The sequence below is a fragment of the Thamnophis elegans genome, chromosome 9 (assembly GCF_009769535.1).
Source record: "Thamnophis elegans isolate rThaEle1 chromosome 9, rThaEle1.pri, whole genome shotgun sequence".
NCBI classification, from domain to species: domain Eukaryota; kingdom Metazoa; phylum Chordata; class Lepidosauria; order Squamata; family Colubridae; genus Thamnophis; species Thamnophis elegans.
Window position 1 is genome coordinate 32,063,586 of NC_045549.1, and position 20,686 is coordinate 32,084,271.

General features: G+C 41.0%; 1 protein-coding gene across 1 annotated transcript in view; it reads left to right on the forward strand.

The window, feature by feature from the left end:
• The first annotated feature begins 474 nt into the window (after positions 1-474).
• Positions 475-20,686, forward strand: part of RNF150 (ring finger protein 150) — an 82,466-nt gene continuing 62,254 nt past the window's right edge. Inside the window, exon 1 of the mRNA XM_032223555.1 lies at positions 475-1,436. Within this exon, the coding sequence (XP_032079446.1) occupies positions 935-1,436 (502 nt within the window). The 5' untranslated portion in view covers positions 475-934. The remainder of the gene's footprint in view (positions 1,437-20,686) is intronic.

A 20,686-nucleotide genomic window follows, 5' to 3' on the forward strand; every position in this document is an offset into this window, starting at 1 on the left:
AAATGTAATTCCAGTGCTTTTGGAATAGCACCCAGTGTGCCAATTACCACCGGAATTATCACTGCTGGTTTGTGCCATTATTATTATTATTATTGTTATTATTATAATTATTATTTGTTTGTTGTTTGTTGCTGTTGTCATTATTATTATGGCAAAGGATTATCAAGCAGCCCTGACCATTCAGCACCTGAGGATTCCACTATATAGCCACGCCAGTGTATGAGCCTATCGGGAGAGGAATGTGGAGACGGGAATTGTCTCGGATTCGAGCCAGGGCAGCCTCGGCGCTTCCAAAGGCTCACCTTGCCGGCCGCCTCCCGCCTTAGCGCGTCTTGGTCCTGCCTTCTCCCCCTCTACCGGCAGAGGTCGACCCTACTATTTCGGCACCGAGCGGGCTCCGAAGCGGAGCTGCGGGAGCTCTTGACATCACATCCAAGCTCCTCCTGCGCACGACCCCTTCCAGCTCTTCCTCTCCCCCCTTTTCTCTCCCCCAAACAAAACATGTCCGCTGGCGAGAGTCGGCCGTAAACCTAGCCGGGCAGGGCTGGGGAGGAATGGGAGAGGTCAAGAGCAGAAGTCGACTCGACATCGCCGGAGCAGCGCGCGGAGCCCGTCTCCCCGGGGCTTTTCCTTCGCCTGGCAGGAGGAGGCAGAAGCCGCTTCTCTCTTCCAGAAGCCCCGCCGGGACCGAAAAGGCGCCCTTTTGGCCAGGCGTGCCAGCCGAAGCCTCCCGTCTTCCCTGAGCAGCCGGCGGCTGCAAGAGGCGTGAGGGGGAGGCAGGCGGGCCACGGCTCGGGGCCCCGATTCGCGCCGCAGAGGCGAAATGCCAGCCTTCGGGTTGCAAAGGTGAGAGGCGCTCGCCCACCTTTGCACGGCTTCGCGCGGGAGCGGCGAGTGTCCCCACGCGCCTCCCCGCGCGCGCTCGCTCGCCCCCATGCAGACACGCGCACGGGGGGGCGAGCAGGAGCCGCCGAAGATGGCAATGTCTGTGATACAAGCGTGCCGCAGTCTGGCTCTTTCAACATGGCTGCTTTCCTTTTGTTTCGTGCATCTGCTCTGCCTGGATTTCACCGTGGCCGAAAAAGAGGAATGGTACACGGCCTTCGTGAACATCACTTATCCGGATCCCAGCGGGGGCGGCAGCGAGCTGCGTAGCGAAAAAACGGAGTGTGGCCGCTACGGGGAACACTCGCCCAAAAACGAGGTCTGGGGGCAGGTGGTCATGACCTCGGCGGCCGCTGACAGGCAAACTTGCGACCCCAACGCTAGGTTCGCCGTGCCGGGCTCCGGCAAGCTCTGGATCGCCCTGGTTCCTAAAGGGAACTGTACTTACAAGGACAAGATTCGGCACGCCGCCTCTCAAAACGCCTCGGCCGTGGTCATCTACAATGTCGGCTCCAGCAACGCCAACGAGACGATTACGATGCCCCCCGCAGGTGAGTGGGAGGCACAATCTCCCCCCTCCTTCCACACACACACACTTTCGGCTGCACGTCTCTGTCGGAGGATTTCACTTCTGGACTCGTTTAGGCTGCCAAATAGCCAAGGAGGTTATTAATAGCCCAGACTTAGCCGGGTTTAATATCCTGAGATCTGGCTATGCGCTTGTCTTATTACAAGATTGCAAGATCTAGTGACCCCCTTCCTGTCTTCAGTGTTATCTTGAAAAGTGGAGCAGTGAAAGTGGGAGAAATTGACCAGGGAAAGTGTTGCGTTTGAATGACAGTAGATGCAGGGGAGGCTTTTCAATGGACAAAAATCATCAAAAGAGGGCAAGGTCAGGTGCGAAAAGGGAGAGAGGTCGGTGGTTGCACAATAGGCTAGTGTGTCCCACAAGATGCTAGCACGTACCATAGCTAACCAAAGCTTGGTTAACTGACTTTGCACAATGCAATGAAGCATCATGTTCATTCATAAATATTGGTGGGATAGCACAAGTACTGAGTCACAAGAGAGCTGTCCACATTGTAGCTGAATGTGTTGGACAAACCTTGTGAATGTCCTTGGTTTATGGCTCCCTAGCTTCTATAAAACTAGATTATATATACTAATCAATCACTGCTCATTAAACATTGGTAGGATGTGAACACAGCCTTAAAAAAATGTTGAAGGGACATCAGAAGCTCATCAGGAGTAGATTGAACAGGAAGTAGAAAAAAGTAGAAGCTTTGATGGAATATCATGCACTTTATAGTGGAGTACATCAAGATTAAAATATTGGAATAATGTTGGGAAAGCTGCAGAATCCTTCACTGTTTTATCCCATTGTTTTCAACCTCCCCTTCAAATTTAGTCAATTGGTCTGTAAGCAGTAAGCTGATCACTAGGATTATTGTGCTAAATTATTCTCTTTTTTAGGTTGTTCATCTTCTAAAGTCTTTCCCAGCAACACAGAGTTGTAAATCTCAGTTGCAGAGACCAATAAGGAGTAGCTGTGTTGACTGATACTGTGCTTTTTGCTGCAACATGGAAAGTTTGAAAGTTCTGGGCCACTTCCTGAGTTCATGGGTTTGTGGTTTCTATGCTGAGTAGCAATAGTGTAAGCAGTTTTAGTGGCTTCTTTGGCTTCTGTTACTGTAGTTGAGAAGCAGCTGTGCTACGCCAGGAATGCAATTAGATTAATCACTGCTGCAAGATTTTACTTGGGAATTGAAATCTTAGTACAATACCTGTGATTCAGGACCAGAATAATTTATCTAATTTCATTCACTCATACACACATTCACATACATACACACACTATATATATTTCCCATCAAAATATCCATATATAGTGTAAGCCTTTGTGTTATTTATCACTTACAACACAATATTGAAGTTATGTGATAATGCTTCTGGACATAGTCTAGTTTGCTGTAGTGTTAGAAAATGTTGCAAAATAGTTACAATTTTAAAAGTTATGTAAATCATAAAAGGTTCATGCATAAAGTGCTATGCATTTACTTAAATACTGTTCTTTGGACAAACTGGAGCTTACATGTATACTCAGATAACTCCTGTGACTGCTTCTTCAGGGACACTGTCCTAGTGAGCCAAGGACATTTTGCTTTTTATCATTTCAAAAATAACTTTCTATTGACAGTTATATGCCATTTTAAGATATTTTTAAGATCCTATTTTCTTGCCAAACCTGTTTCATATTTGTTTGTTTGCAAAATAAGAGTAAATATGAAGTTTCTTCAATGGTGAAATAAAAAAGGTACTCAGTAAAATAGCCTTCCACAGTGTTGCAGTTATTCTTCAAATTGGATAAATCTATTAGACAAAATTACATTTTTTTCTTTTAAAACAGAAGCATTACACATATAGATCTCATTGGAATTATTTCCAGCTAAGTGACTTCAAAGGCAGGTAATAAAATTTCCTGCATTACAAGAATTATTGTACAGGCAACATGAAGGTATTTTTGTTGATTCAGTCTCCTGTTTTCCTTAGAAACTCAAAAGGTGTGTTTTAGATAAGGAAATTAGGAAGTACAGTATTTTTTTAAACAAAACGTGTCACTTTTATTCTTTCTAGGCATAACTGAAACTTTATAATAGCAATATATTTTTATATTACTAATTTCAATAATTAATATAGCAAATGGCAGAATGCTACATCACTCCTTTAGGTTAATCTCTACCATTTGCATTTGTGACAAATTTTTAGACACTAAAAACTGGTTCAGTTCATTGATTTTAGATTATACATTGAATACTTTGGCAGATATTTAAACAGGAAACCATGTGTGCTGAGAATATTTAACAAAAATATTTTTTCCAAATAATTTTATATAGCTTGTATTATAAGAAATATTTCACAATTTCTCTTAATAGTGAACTGCCATGAACTGCCATTCAGAATTCACAGCTTTTGAATGCTTATGTTTAAGCACTGAAGTTAATCCGTCTTAATTTTATGGACATATACAAATATATTTAGTAGTTCTCTGCTTTAAAAAAGGATAACTAGTTCAGTGACCTTCACTGTAATCCTGTAGCACAGATGATGTTACATTCATATTGTATATTTTGAAACAGTAGACAACAGTATTATTACTTAGAATCTAAAAGAGCACAAGATGTATACTTCTGCAAGTATAAATCCTAAATTCCATAACTCCTCCTGTCCGTTCCTGAAAGGCTTTCACAGGACTCACTCAGTCTAGTCTAAAGAGTTGCAGTAGCTGGAAAGGAGTTTGAATTTGTAAACATCCCAAGAACAGGAATTATCACAACTATCCCAGCATTACCCTTGAATAAACAAAAAATGATCATCTTTACAGACTTGTGAAATTATTCATGGGTGAAAAAAAGACTTTATGTTATTGGCAGTATCAATCACCAGTACAACAATTGCACAAACTGGGAAAACTACATTAATCTATGAAAATTCAAATACATTGAATTTTAGCAGCAGTGTTGTTCCTTTGAGGAATAATCCTATTAGTTATATAATACTGTTTAAAGAATACGACAAAATGTCTATCCTGTACAATTAAAGATGTTACAACAGGATATTGGTGTGCTTGTAATGTGTGAGATGTTTAACCTGCTTGGATGTGATGGGGAAAATTAGATAAGTATCAGGCTTGAGACACTTAAATTTATTTCACTTTGCTGCAGTCCTAGTGAAATTTGCTGCCTTAAATGCTGTTGCTTACAAGAGGAAAGCTGCCACTGATAATCAAAATGCATTCCTAGAGGAATTAGTTTCAGATCAAGGGAGGGAGGAAGAGGGGGGAGGGAGAGAGGGAGAGTGATTGACTGTGATTGACTTTCTAGGCAAAGGCTTAGTTGCCCTTCCTTGCTAAGACTGTTATAGATTGTTAGTGATGTCTGATTTTAGGCATTGTGATTTGCTAACCACAGCTTATGATTAACTTTCCTGTATGACTCAGGCAATTATGGTTTATACAGTAAGTATGAATAATATAAAGCTAAATATAGTGGTAATGCCACATTTTGAAGAAGAAATGTGTTCTGAAGTTCTTGTCAGTTTCATCTTGGTTGTAAATGTTCTTTTAGTCTTGAAGCAAAGCTGATTGTCATTATGCCTATTTTACGGCACTCATATCCTAATTCCTGCCTTTTCTAAATAGAGCTTATATCACTATAATTTGAATTGCTTGGAAAAAAAAACCTCAGACAGCATTTTGAACCATTCCTAGTATTGTCTGTTTTTGGCATTTTTGATTATACAAATTATCATAGCTACTAGTGCTGACATAATATAGTGCAGACTTATTCTCATATGGAAAGCATTACAATGGAATGTTCTTCCACATTTTCCCTATTTCTGCCAATGACTCCCCAGATAAAAATAATAATGCCGTCTCTGAAAATGTCTAGTTGTGTTGTGCAGCATATTTGTGTATGGGAAAAGAAAACTTTATGTTCACAGGGTTGAATACTTTAGTCAGTTAACTTTGAATAGTAGAGCAGGCAAATGCATAATGCCAGATAAAAAAATATCTTAAGCCTTTACATGGACAATGCTATATTTGTGCATCTTTTTACAGATCACTTCTTATGTAGAACTGAAATTAGTTGTTAGCTGTTAAAACTTGTGAATTATCCAGCTTCATCAGCCTACAGCAGTGGTTCTCAACCTGTGGGTCGGGACCCCTTTGGGGGTCGAACAACCCTTTCACAGGGATCGCCTAAGACCATCGTAAAACACATATTTTTGATGGTCTTAGGAACAGAGACACCAATTTTATGGTTGGGGGGTCACCCCAACATGAGGAACTGTATTAGAGGGTCGCAGCATTGGGAAGATTGAGAACCACTGTCATCTTGATATGGAAGAATTTGTTAGCTTCATTGAACCTGGAAACCAAGCTGCCAGAAGCTTCCAGTAGTGCTATTTTTCCTGGCAAGAGAAAAGTGAAGCTAAAATAATCCACAGTAAAGTTGCAAAATGTTTTTTTTAAAAAATCAGAGAAATCTCAGGGCAATTTACAGCTATGATAAGCAGGGGTGGGCTGCAACCAGGTTAACAACCAGTTTGGTGATAGCACGCTTTGTGCATGCATGCACGCTTCATGCACACCTAACACATTTGGGCACAGCGTTCAAAATACAGCAATTTAATGCTCAGCTGCTTACCTTCTAAGGCAACCCCAGTAAGTAGAACAGAGGAAGCGTGGAAATCAGCTGTGCTGCACGAATCAGCTAAGCCAGAAAGAAGGAAATATAGGACAAGATAGAGTGGGGACAAGATAGGGTGGGGGCCAGCTGTTCGTCGGAACTACCACTTCACCTGAACCAGTCTGAATTGGCAGCAGCCCACCACTGATGATAAGAGTATTTGAATAATCATGAAAGACATCTAAGAGAAGCAAATGGAATTGAAAGATGAAAGAAACTCTTTACAAATGAAGTGAGGGAAAAACAAACATTTGCAAAGAAAGAGTATATTTAGGAACTGACTGCACTTAAAAGTGAGATAGTCTAAATAATAGACCAACTGTCAAATAGAAAAGCACCTGGTGCAACTGAAATGCCCAAAGAAATGATTAAAGCTGCAGAAGAAATGCAGATCTGAGTCAGCAGTATGGTGTAAGACTGTAGGGTCCAGGCATTAGAAATGATTAGGGAGTAAAGTTAAATGAAAGAAGGCTGATACCAGAGATTGTAACTGACTAAACTATTTTACTAATGTCTCATGCAAGCTTTTGGTTCAGATAAATTTGAGCTATTCATGGAAAGAAACATTCTAAATGTACAGTCTGCTTTCAAAAAAGTAGAGAGATAAGGAAGAAATGAAGAAAACAAAACAAAAAACATTTTGTACCTTTATTTTTTAATTGAAAATAAAGGCTTTGGTTTATATATTATGCCATAATGTAGATTATCTTTGACACTGATAAAATTCCAAAACACAGCTGTAGTTTTCCGGAGAATCTTTACAATGAATAATTCCTTTATGAGCTAAAAGAGAGAAAGGGAGTAAGATAAGACTGCCTGTTTCCTGTTTTATATGTCACATATATCATAAGAATGACAGAATTGGAAGAGCCAGAATTAAAATACAGAGCCAGATCACTAACAGTGTGCTAGTGTTAAATATTATGGAGATGCTAGGTTGAGTGGTGTGAAGGCTAATAATTAATGACTACAATTCTGCTGCTTATAAATTTGGTTGCATTATCAGTTAAAAGAAATATACCAGTTATGACAGCAATAGGACCGGGATTGCTGTTGCTAAGCAATGCAGTCATAAAGCAAAGTGTAACATAACTGCATTGCTTTGCCGATAACAATCCTGGCAGTCCCAGCTGCTGTCATTATCCAAAGATGTGTGAGTCATTAAGTGAGAAGCAGTGGGAATCTTAGGTGATCAGTGTGGTGGTGCACACCACACTGGGACTGCCATGGGTGCTATGGAGGAGTGTGTGCTACAGGGGAAGGTCCAGGGTGCAGGAGGCATTTGAGTTGAGGGAGACAAGGGAAGACTTGGGAGGTCTGGCATAGGATGTGCAGGAGGGCAGGAAGGCCAAGGGGTGGATGGCAAGGCAAGATGAATAGTGCAGGAAGTGAAGGAAATTTACCACAACAACTTGCAAGCTTTCCTGCTGGCTTCACCATTAGCTGGCAGGGAATGTGGCAAACAGCGATGGTGGGAAGCTGCAAACACTGTAAGTGCCAAATTGTGATCCCACAATTTCAGGGGTACTGCAATGACCAGAACTTTAAGGGCTGTTCATAAGTATTACTCATTCAGCACAACTTTGATTACTGATGACACCAAGGGAAGAAGTACAAAGTATAACAGATGTGTAACATAGACCTTCTACTATATACAGTATATCACAGAAGTGAGTACACTCCCTCACATTTTATAAATATTTAAGTATATCTTTTCATGTCACAACACTGAAGAGATGACAATTGGTTACAATGTAAAGTAGTGAGCATATAACAGTGTAAATGTGCTGTAAAAGACAACTGTTAATTTTTTTTTCTAAAATCTCATACAGGTCCTTACAAGAGTTAGTGACCATTCAGAGTTACAACTGCACTGAAAAAAGTGACTTACGATCGTTTTTCACACTTGACAACTGTTGCAGCACCCCTATACACATGCGATCAAAATTCAGATGTTGGCAACAGACTCATATTTTGCATTGTCCCGGGATCATGTGATCCCCTTTTGCAACTTTCTGACAAGCAACTATCAGTGGGAAAGCCAGTTTCACTTAACAACCCTTTAACCATCTTAACAACTGCAGGGATTCACTTAACAACTGTGGCAAGAAAGGTCATAAAATGGGGCAAAATTACTTCACAACTGTCTTGCTTAGCAACACAGAAAATTAGGGCTCAATTGTGGTTGTAAGTCGAGGACTACCTGTAAATAAAGATATAGAGATTTTATTTTTTATTTTTGTTCATCTAGTGTGCTTGCTTGTTTGCAACACTTGCAAAATTTTGCTTCTGGTATATGGTCACGTGTTGTTTTTGCCATAGCTTACAACAATAAATTTTGTCTTGTAATGTTTCTTAATGTATTCAGATATCTTCAGACAAATATTTCTTAGTAATATCTAAAGTTTTATCTGAAGTCCTTAGATATCCTAGCTGGTTGTCTTACAATATTTGCATAGTTTAGTTATGTTTCATTCTGTAAACTGTAGCTGACTGAGTTTGTTCAATACATGCAGCCCAAATCAAACCACTTTATGACTTTGCATGTTGTGTAAACAGACCATTCTAAAAGTTCTAGATTTATGTAAACAAAATGTCTTAATTATTAACAGTTTCTACAATAGCCAAATCGTCTAAATGTTAATTTTTCATATCGTTTGCCTGCAGCTTGAAAAGGGAGGATGAGTTGCTTCAGAGAATTGTTTATGCCATTCATCTCTGTTTTTTATCCTTAGCTCTTCTTTGCTGTTTTTGCAAAACTGTAGTAAGTGAATTTGTCTTTGCAAGGGAACTGTACTTTCTAATGATTTACAAGCTGACTGCTCCAATTCTCCTAACTATTGTATAATTGAACTGGATTTTTATCAGCTAGATTAGAGTTCCTCAACTCTGGACACTTGAAGATGTGTGCATTCAACTCCCAGAATTCCGCAGCCAGCCACGTATTCTGGGAGTTGAAGTCCACACATCTTCAAGTTGCCAAGCTTGAGAAACACTTGAATTATGTTGTATTGTCATCTCTGGCTTTTGCAAGGTTAACACTATTCATTGCAGTCTTTCAGAAAGTTCTTTCTGTAAAATTCCAAACACCACTGCTAAGGTGTTAGTCTTTTTTTTTAATTGGCCAACAAACAGTATCCAGTCTGTTCAAGTGAGCAACAACAAATGACTCAACAGTTTCTCAGGATCCTGACAATTCTTCTTCTTGTGCCATATCCGTCATTGGACTTTGGCAATCATGTTGGCAATCCTATTTTGTCAACAGCCACATGAAAAGTGGTGCTGAGTTTTCTCCAAACCAGTCCATTAGGTTTTGAAGCCATGATGTTCTTCTTCTGCCTGGACCTTGTTTGTTTTCAATTTTTTCCCCTGAAGGATTAATTGAAGTATGCCGTATTTTTCTGGGTGTTATAAACAACATTCCTATTTGGGATGAAACAGAGGCTTTTTTGGGCTGAACATTCATAACTGTGCTTAAGGTTCTTTAGGCAGCTTGTAAATATTGTCGTCATTTTTACCTATAGGACAAAGAAATGAACTTTCCTCTGCTAATCATTTATACATATAGAATTGGGATCCAAGGCAACATTTCAAACCACCCTGCAATATTATGAAAGATTCAAGTTACAAAGAACCATGCAATTTTCTTTACCTAAATAAACTATGGGTTTAAAGCCTGTCTTGTAATGCCATGGTATGGAAGGGCTAGAGCAGGGGTAGCCAATCTAAACCTACAGTGACTCAACAGATACACACGCACACGCACACGCACACGTGCACACACACACGCACACGCACGTACACAGACAAAATCAGGAAAAGTTTATATTTCAGCCAGATCTATAGCTAAAATGGATACATGAAAAAAGCAGTGTGCCTACATTAGCAGTTGTGAAAAGTGTGAGACAATTGTGACAATAAAGAGGTGAAAATAATGGAAGCATATGAAGTGAAAAATAAGAGGTTACTCACTGAAAGAAGTGCATTATTGACCTTTTTTCTTATCTTAGATCCATTCAGTTAAATTTTCTAGGCTCATTGAAGTATTTGTCATTGAATGGAGAACATATCCCTCTAAAGTTTTCAGTTGCACATTTCCTTTCTTTGTGGTTAGAGAAGACTTTCTGGCATCTAGTTTCTCATCTTCTTTCTTCTTCTCCATATATAGCTTTAAATTCTGTGGCAGAGAAGATTTTTTATATTGCATTCTGTATGGCAAATAATACATTCCTGCTGGTGACTAAGACAAAAATTTCAGTAAAGAGAAAAAGTTCTACTGGGCAGAAAGAATAACAGTGCCACTCCTGAAATTATTACTCTGCTAGCTCTCTTCTCTTCTCTTCTCCTCTTTCTCTTCTCTTCTCTGAGGTTAGAATAAACAATCCCAATGGTTAATTGAATTAGTAAGTAGAGGAAAATACATACTTTTATGTACCCTTTGCACAAGTGTATATTTCATCATGTACAGGAACAAAACTGGTATTTTTAGCAATAAAAATTGGCAGGGAATTTTATTTTTCTTTTGAATGTAGGACCTGGCTAAAGAAAATATTTTGTTGAATATAGCATAATTAAAGGGTGCTAATTCTGCAGACCTCACTTTCAAAGCAGTAAACATAGTTTGTATTAATGATGCACTAAGGTGACTGGAATTACTTAGGGGTGATATTTTAAAATTGTTATCTAAAAAAAAAGTTCATACTTCGTTAGGCTGCTTCACTTGAAATGAACATAAAGATTGTAAGCATACTGATGCCATTTCAGCACTTCCCAAAGAGGTTGGCGTCGTTGTGACTTTAGTGTAGACTTGTACTGGTCAATAAATACCTCTTTGCTGGTGCAGAGTTTAAGGGAGATGACCTGGAAAAACATATGTGAGCACCATTATTTAGGCAAAGGGGGCTAAAAAATTATTTAAATTGGTGAAATAAGATAATATTTGATGTGACTTAAAGTAACAAATACCTTCCTAATTCATGAAGGGAGAAGGAAGAAGGATGGGCAGCACAATCAGATTTGCAGGATTCTGTTCTTATAGCCTACCTTACAGTGGTTGGTTCCTACTGGTTCCGACCAGTTCGGTCGAACTGGTAGTGGTTTGCTGGCCTGGGTTGCTGGAACCAGCAGCAACCACGCCTGCCATACCCCTGAACCGGTTCTCTGGGTGGCGCTGTAGGTGCCGCCATCTTGGTTTTTGCTTCTGCACATACACAGAGCAATTTTTATTACACTGCGCATGTGCACATGCTGTACAGCCATGAGCAAACCAGCAGTAGCGACTGCCGGAACCCACCCCTGCTACCTTAGTAAAGTATAATTTGGTCTTCCTGTGGAGTTGAATATTTTGATCTGGTTTATCTAGAGCAGGGGTGGGTTTCAAAATTGTTCGAACCACCTCTGTGGGCGTGGCCTCCTTTGTGGGAGTGGCTTGCCGCCCATGTGACCGGATGGGAGTGGCTTGCCGCCCATGTGACCGGATGGGAGTGGCTTGCCGCCCATGTGACCGGATGGGAGTGGCTTGCCGCCCATGTGACCGGATGGGAGTGGCTTGCCGCCCATGTGACCGGATGGGAGTGTCCAAGATGATGTTATTACTAGATATTACTAATTACTAGATATTATTAATATTACTAGATCATTATTAATGCATAGATAACTGTGGGACATTACACACCCACCCACACCCACAAACTATGACAGTGCTAGGAAAACACCAAAAAATAAAAATCCCCCCCCCCCCAAAAAAAGACTGCCAATGAAACCAGTTTTTTTTTTCCTAAGCCTAAGAACAGGAAAGACAAAGTCACTGGAATAAAAACCATCAAGGCAATGTGGAAAATTATAAAGGACAGGCACTCACAGAACCATCAACCACCTCAGAATTACCTAAACAGTAAGGTGACCAGATTTTCAGATTGATAAAGAGGGACACCATTGACCGGGAGGGGGGGGGAGCTAGGCCGCGGCAGTTACTGCCAGCCCGCGACCTCGCTAGGGACGTCTGGTCACCTTAATTATATACATCCTCTCTCTCTCTATCCATCCATCCAGCTGTCTAACTGCCTGCCTATCTAGTTATGGTATCCCTCTCCCTCTTTCCCCCTCTCTTTCTCCATCCATCTATCTGCTTGCCTACCTATCTCTCTCTCTTTCTCTCTATCCATCCGTCTATCTGCCTGCCTATCTGTCTATCTAGTTATGGTCTCTCTCTCTCTCTCCCTCTCCTCCCTCATTATCATCTATCTCAGTGTTTCTCCACCTTTTATAAAAATATTTTTTTAATTTTTTTTGTTACAGACGACACATGCCCACAACAATAAAAACAAAACAAAACAAAAAGAAAAAAACCCATCATCACATATAGCATGTCGTTTGGTTACAAGTGTTTTAACATTTATCATTCTTATACATTTATTATTTCATTTAATAGGTTATAATATACAGTTTGGGTTGCTTTGTTTACCATCCCTTCCTCCTGTTATAACACCACCTTATTTTCCCTTTCTTTTCTCCCTCCCTTCTCTACTTTCCTCCTTCTTCCTCTCCTTCCCCTTCCTTCTTCCTTACCTTTCTCCTACTCCTGCTCTTCCTCTTCCCCTTTCTACCTCTCTCCCCCTCTTTCTCTCCTTTCCATCCTCCTCTCCTTACCTCTTTCTCTTTCCTCCCCATCTTCCTTTCATTCTCTCCTCCTTTCTCCCTTTCTCCCAACTCCCTTTCTGGAGTTGAAGTCCACACACTTTCAAGTCTCCAAGTGAGAAAGACTGATCTATCTAATTAATATAATTATTTCTCCCTCTCTTTTTCACTCTCTTTCCAGCGCATACACGCAAATGCATAGGGCAGCCACCTCACACACAGGTAACTCCGGGCGGCTTACGGGAAGAGGACAGCTCACCCACGCGGGGGGGGGGCAGGATTTCGCCAAGAAAAGTTAACTTTCCTGTGAAAGGGGCCGGCAGCCTCTCAGCTCTTCCAGGCCGGGAAGACCTCCCCCCACTTCCACTCCTGCGACCCTCCTCCCGCCTCCTCTGAGCTTCAAGCAAGCTAACTGGGAAGGCCGGGGAAGAAGAAGAAACGGCAGCGCGAGGTCAGCGGTCCTTGGGGGCGTGGCGGAAGCCCTGCAAAAGTGCTCCTTTCCCGGCTCGGCTACCATTGCTGCTGCTGCGGGCGGAAGGAGAGGAGGAGGAGGAAGAAAATAAAGCGGCGGGATGGTCCCTGCAGCCGCCGACGCGGGAAAGGTGCGCTTTGACAGCCCTGCCAAAGCGCTCCTTTCCCGGCTCGGCTGCCATTGCTGCTGCTGCGGGCGGAAGGAGAGGAGGAGGAGGAAGAAAATAAAGCGGCGGGATGGTCCCTGCAGCCGCCGACGCGGGAAAGGTGCGCTTTGACAGCCCTGCCAAAGCGCTCCTTTCCGGCTCGGCTGCCATTGCTGCTGCTGCGGGCGGAAGGAGAGGAGGAGGAGGAAGAAAATAAAGCGGCGGGATGGTCCCTGCAGCCGCCGACGCGGGAAAGGTGCGCTTTGACAGCCCTGCCAAAGCGCTCCTTCCCGGCTCGGCTACCATTGCTGCTGCTGCGGGCGGAAGGGGAGGAGGAGGAGGAGGAAGGTAAAGCGGTGGGGTGGTCCCTGCAGCCGCCGAGGCGGGAAAGGTGCGCTTTGACAGGGCTTCCTCTCCGAGAGGCGTTTTTTAAAAAGAAAAACCCTGCAGGCACCCACGACAGGGGCTAGGAGCTAGGAACCCAGAAGTTAATTACTTCCGGGTTCACTGACGAACCGGATCGCAAGAACCGGTGCGAACACGGTAGGAACCCACCCCTGATCTAGAGGGACAGATACTATTTACTACATTTCTTCAAGTGGGGGAAAAACTATCTGGAGGATGGAATATAATTATGATTCACCTTCTGCTGTAGTTAACCTAGAATAATATATATTACTCTATAATCTGGAAATAAGATAGGAGATATTGGCGCTATCTTTTCCAGAATCTCAGCCAGCATAACATATTTGAGGGGGGAAAAACCCACTGCATATAAGTAGATACAATTGGTTCAGTTTATTTTATCACAGGAATTTTTAACATCTGCTGCACTGTATGTAGCATGTTAATTCAGTACAATAAATGGTTAATGACTAGTACATAATTATCCAATGATTATCATAATTGCTGGCAAACTGAACATGGTTTTAGGATGATAGTGATTGTACAAATTTATCAACTTGTCATAATTTGATTGATTTTTTCACATTTGTGTATCTAGCTACGTAGATATATATAGCAATAGCAGTAGACTTATATACCGCTTCATATGGGTATATATGGGTTATGGGTTATGGTTTGATGAGATGGTGAGTCCATTCACTGTGACATATTCAAGAAACATTGTCTAAAAAATAATGGATATGTGTATGATATACGAACCTAGCCATTTTAACCACTATATAATCTATATTTCTCTTCGCCACTAATGTGTTTTCTGTATGTAGCATTCCTGAATTTGTACATCTAGTAGAAGTTTATATGCACAGAATGACGGGGTGGCTAGTATTTCCAGAAACTGGAAAACCAGACAGTCTTTGCACTACTTGGTGCGACTCACTAAATTGAAACTCTGCTTTGCCAGATGTTTCTTAAACTCTCCTTAAAAAACCAAGATAGAGGAAATTGTTGGATTTTCAGCTCTAATAAAAGAGTATTTTTAAAAGAGTATGCTTTCATGGGAGAAGAGTGAAATGTATTAAAGCCCACGAAAATACTAAGTAAAGTTAAAAATGTTCAGGAGTAGAGGTTTAATTACAATGTCATTCATTTTGTGGTAGAATTTTTCATCCCACATAATGTATAATACATTACAATTGCAGGCAACTTTATTCATCTCCTTCTTGCATCTCCTTGCTTGTAAACAATTTTATATTGTATGAAAATATGAACATACGTCGCATTTTGGAGCTTATTAAATGCAGTATTATACAAGCAAATCTTGTTAGGCTCTTCCTTTGATTATATGGGGCCAATACCGTGTTTTCCTGAAAATACTACATGTCCTGAAACTAAGGCCATGCCACATTTTTCGGGTGGGCAAAAATATAAGCCCCCTGAAAATAAGCCCTCTGGACAATCCCCCCCACCTGGCCAAGCAGAGCACCACTTGCCAACCTAGCGGTATCCTGAAGGCGCCAAGCGACAGGAACCAAGGTGGGGGCAAAGGCACTCGTGTTGATTGGCGCCTTTGGGATACCGCTAGGTTGGTCAGTGCGCTGTGCCCAGCTGAAGAGGGGAGTTGCCGGGTGGCTGCTCTCTTGCGAGCGGGCTCCTGAAGAGCCAGGCACAGCCTCAGGCCTCAGGCTCGAACGGCTGTGTTGCGCTGTCTCAGCAGCACATAGTGCCATTCACTGACCATGGGGGTACACCAAGCCGCAGGAGCGCCTGTTTGCCACCTTCCGGCTCCTGCAGCTTGGTGCCTTCAAATGCCCCTAGGTCAGTGAATGGAGCTCTGCATGGCTGGAGAGGGGGGTAGAGCCCCATTCACTGACCTAGGGGCATTTCGAAGGCACCAAGCTGCAGGAGCCGTGGGAATTGGCGAACAGGCATTCCCGCAGCTTGGCGATACCCCTAGGTCAGTGAATGGCACTGTGCCCGGCTGGAAAGGGGGGTTGCCGGGCAGCTGCTCATGAGCATGGTCACCTCATGGCTGCTGCGACAGTGCAACACAGCCGTTTCAAGCCTGAGGCTGTGCCCAGCTCTTCAGGAGCCCACTCACAAGAGGAGCAGCCTCCTAGCAACCCAAAACAATAAGCTATATTTTGTGGGTCAAAAGAAAATAAGACCCTGTCTTATTTCGGGGAAACATGCTATTTCTTGAAGGCAAAGCAGCTGAAAGTTTTCATACCTATTTCAGTCTATTATTTGTTTAGCACAATGTTTTCATTCCTATGTGGCAGGCAGCATTCAAGTAGTTTAACTAGATGCTTGAAAAAGTAACTAGAACTCAATTCTAGTTTTCTTGAATTAGAAAAAAACATGTTCTCATCTGTGCTATGGTCTTCTACATGCAAACTGAATTGTATAACATCGTATAGTATGGTCATACTTGGTCCATAAGGTGCCTGGAATGGATCAAGTTCATGGGTGCATATATCCTAGGAGGTTGTGAAGCAAATGTGATCCTATCAGGACTAATATTAATTTTCTGCACTATCAGATCACAAATTAGTCCTTATGAAATCAATACTAGCTTCAATACTAGTTTCATATGAGTAAGATCATGCTATCTAGTGACAAGTCTATGGTTGCCATGGCAGTCATGAATTCCAACACCTACCTTTATTCAATGATAGTAACTGAAGTCCTCCTGAATATGCACAGTGAAGATTTTTTTATCATTAGCCCAGCAATGAGGTCAAGAAGTCTGGGAAGGGATATACTTGGGTAATTGGGAGATGGTATGCAGCAAACCTTCTAGTTTGTCCCCAGCATCAGTGGCACAGTGGTGGAGAATCCAGTATTGTAGGCAAACTCTTCCCCTAGTTTGGAGTTTGATCCTGACTGGCTCATCTTTCTGAGGTCAGTAAAATGAGGACCAAGATTGTTGGGGGCAACATGCTAACATTGTAAACATCCCAGGAGTGTTGTAAAGCACTATTGGGGCAGTATATAAATCTAAGTGCTATTTCTATGCTAAGTGCTATTGATGTGTCACATGTATTCCAGTTAGCAGATTTTGGACAGAGGAATCCCTCCATCCTTGGTCTAGATAAGTGTTGGTGAAACATGCAACATCTACTTGCTCTTCCACCTTAGATTGTACAAGAACAAGGAATTATTATAGATGGCGTAGCATTCAATAGTTCCAGTACACATTTAAGGTCTCCAATGATCCAGCATATAGGACCTTAGATTGGGGCCAGTAGAAAAGACCACATCTCCCAGACTATTATTATAAAAAATGTCCTCACCTCCTGTAAACTCCTTCTACTACTCTAATTGTTTCTTCATTCTCTAGACATCCAAAAGCCCTAGCAACTCTACCCCTTATCTACTATCTGCCTGCATTTGCAAAAGTCTTATAAATGTACTCAACAGTCCACCTGCTGTCTATGCAGGATTATTCCAACAAATAGTCTGAGTCAGCATTTGTCAGTTTAATTGTTTCACTAGGCTGTCTCTCCTCATTAACCTGTCTCTCCCCCTAAGTCTGTTCTCCTGTCATTCTTTCTTTTTCTTCCTCATTCCACCAAACTAAGGCAGCCTTTTTTGACTGTCCTGTCTACTTACAGAGGTGTTCTCTGTGTTGTTCTTTAAAAACTCCAGTTATTTTGCTGCCTGTTATCAGTAGTTCTAAAACCCATATTCTATCACCAAACTATGTACTCTGCTGCCATGATAGTAGAAAAAAATAACTTAATTTTAGCCTCAGCAAAATTACTGAACTTTTTTAAAAATAATTCTACAATGCTATTTTCACCAATAGAGATGTCATGGTAGAGAATAATAACAATAAAGGGCATCCTAGTAAAATTTGAAAAGTGTATCCCATTGTAGCAGTCTTCACTAGACTAATGTCCTCCAGTTGTGTTGGGCTTCAATTCCCACTTCCTCAGTTAGTATTACTGAAAGTGTTGATCTTGATTGCTAAAGGAGTTGGTTGCACACCTACTGATGGTACTAGGTTGGCAAAGGCAATGTTATGATGTTAGACTATTGGTTCTAATGTATTTAATCTATAGTTGCTGTCAAGCTAATTCTATGATATAGGTTTATGATTTACATTTCATACATGTAAAAACAACCTAAAGATTTAATTAATAGTTATAATGTTTTATGTAAGTCATTGTAAGTTATTGGAATTGACCAAATGGATGCTGTGGGCTGAGAGAGAGTCACTGGTCCAAAGTCATCTAGCTGGCTTTCGTGCCTAAGGGGAGGACTAGAACTCACACTCTCCTGATTTCAAGCCTGGTGCCTTAACTATTAGACCAACTACCATATACACAAGTGATAGGACTATATTCTAACACTGAAGTATTGTGTTAAAACCAGGGGTGGTTTTACATTTAAACATTTAAACACTTCTACAAATATATTTTCTTCTATAGTGGAGTTCCATGACAAATCTTGTGGTATACAATGCACTTAGCATATGATTCTTTTTTCTAGATATAACAGTGAACATATAGTTGATTAAAAGCAGATACATGAATGGGGGTCACAAAGAAACAAAGAGTCTTTTGTTTGCAAAACCAAAAAAAAAAAAGGACTGAGTAATCCATTACAAGGAATGGTCTAATCAGGTGTTCATTTGACTTCACTTTCCCCCTTTCTTGCTGCCTGTCTATCATGCTTTTGAGCTAGACAAAAAGAATTTCAAATGCCTTCCCCACCTTCCAATATCTTTTGCATGGTCATGCTAAACAAAGACAGTATTCAGTCTTGTCAAGGTGTTTTCCTTCTTTTTCATTTCATATGGTAGATTATTTTGCTCTTGAAGTTCACAGTGCATTCATTGATTTATTGTAGCGTGATATTTAAAAAGTTCATTAACTTGTGTAATATTATCTCTTGATAATGGAGTATTATACGTACCCCAGTGCTTTTGTATCACTTCAAAGCATCTATATCACTTCTCTATTAGTAAGAGTTGTTACTAAGAAAAGAACATTGTAGACCTTATCATGTATCTCACAACTACAAGCCAATTGTATTAACACAGTATTGCCTAGGCCTGTACAGCACTTCAGATTCAATTGTCAAATGGTCACTTGAAGGAATATAAACACAGCACATTGAAGCAACCAATTAGATCTTACTTAGTTCCATCCTGGAAATTTATAGAAAAAATTCAATATCACTGTTGTTTAATCTTCAGCCAAACTAACCCAAAGAGTCAAATTGGTTCTCAAGGTTAGATGCAAATAGCCAAAATATTGGCCTGTGGTCAGCAATGTCTAAAAAGCACATATTGAAAGCCAACATGTTTGAATCCTGGGTACTTTTATAAGACTACTTAAATTCTTCTGCTAATTCTAGTACTGTATAGTTTTTTAGGTGTTGGGCTGACATTAGAGAGACAAGTTCTAATCTATTGTCAGCCATAGGAGTTCCATAGGTGACTTCAAAGCTAAGCCTACCTCACAGGATAGCTGTGGGGAGGATGAGTGCATATCTTGCCTTAAACTCTTGACCAAAAGGCAGAACAAAATCTAACAAATCATTTAGTTCTGCATATACCCATTGATCAAAGATTACAATGTTTATATTAAAATCTTATAATAAAATATTATAAGGAAAATGTCTAATTAAAGAAGATGTATATTCATGTTTGTGAATCCTACTGATTTAATAACCTAATGTAGACTCCTTTACCTTTAACCTGGTGCTCTACAGAAGTGTTGGCAGGCTGTTCCCAGAGTAGGAATTCCATAAGTTACAACACATCGAAAGCACATTGGACCAGATAAGATTGATTTAACATAAATATAAACATTTCACGATTACTAACATCCCAGTTTTTTTTAAAAAAATAAGATTTTACTATAATATTCAGCAGAGACATATCTGCTTTCCATAACTCAAAATTGAATGTTAGCTTCTGTTCCGCTATCCCTGTTAGTATTGGCATTGGCATCCTTAGTCTAAAAAGACTATGGTATTGTGCTCTGGAAAGAGGTCAGAGCTGGAGTGTCCTCTCCAGCACAAGGTCTGGGTAGATTAATATGGAGGATAGACTGTTTCCCAAGCAACATATCCCCCCTCTCCACATCGTTAAAATAGTCTAATGGAACAGCAGAGTCGATACGATTGGTTCGAGCTGCGTCGAAGGAGTTACCAGAACGTGGTTGTTACACAGTCACGAACTGCTTCCGGGACTCTGGCTCTGGGTTTTGCCTCAGGGTTGACTCCTGAAGGCTTTTCCAGTAGTGGATATAGCCACAAGGCAGTGGAGGTTTGTAATCAGTTTCCCTTCTCCTAGAAGATGGTTCTGCCACTTTATCTGCCGTTGGGGCATAGACCCCTCTTCTGCCTTCAAACTGTTGACCATCTTCTTCTGTAACCCTGGAAATGGGCCCTTATGCGGTGCTACCAGCCAGGCCAGCTGGACCAAGGTTTTTTAAGGAGGTGTTACTCCTTCATCACTCATCTTTTGTCCTGGCTTGTGATAGACATAGCCTGGCTTCCCAAACGTTGGGCCCAGGATGGCACTGTTAGTATTAAGATTGAATATAATGACATAATAGCTAATATAGAACAATTGCTCCTTGATGAAGTTGATCCATATTAGCTGTCTCATGAACTGTAATTGTGTACTTTATTTCCTAGGCCTTAGGGTTAGTTACAAGATTGTAATAGAGCCACTGCATTTTCATGTTTTGCATGGCTTCTGTTGAGCAACAACCCTATGTCCAAATCCTACAGTGAATATTATTCTTTAATTGCCTTACATTCCTCTATGCTTCTAAAAATAAATCAGATTTTAAAAATGGAAATCATTAAAAATACTCTTTTAGATTTTTTTTCTCACCGATATCCCAATGAGTAGCTGGGAAGGGAAATTCCCTC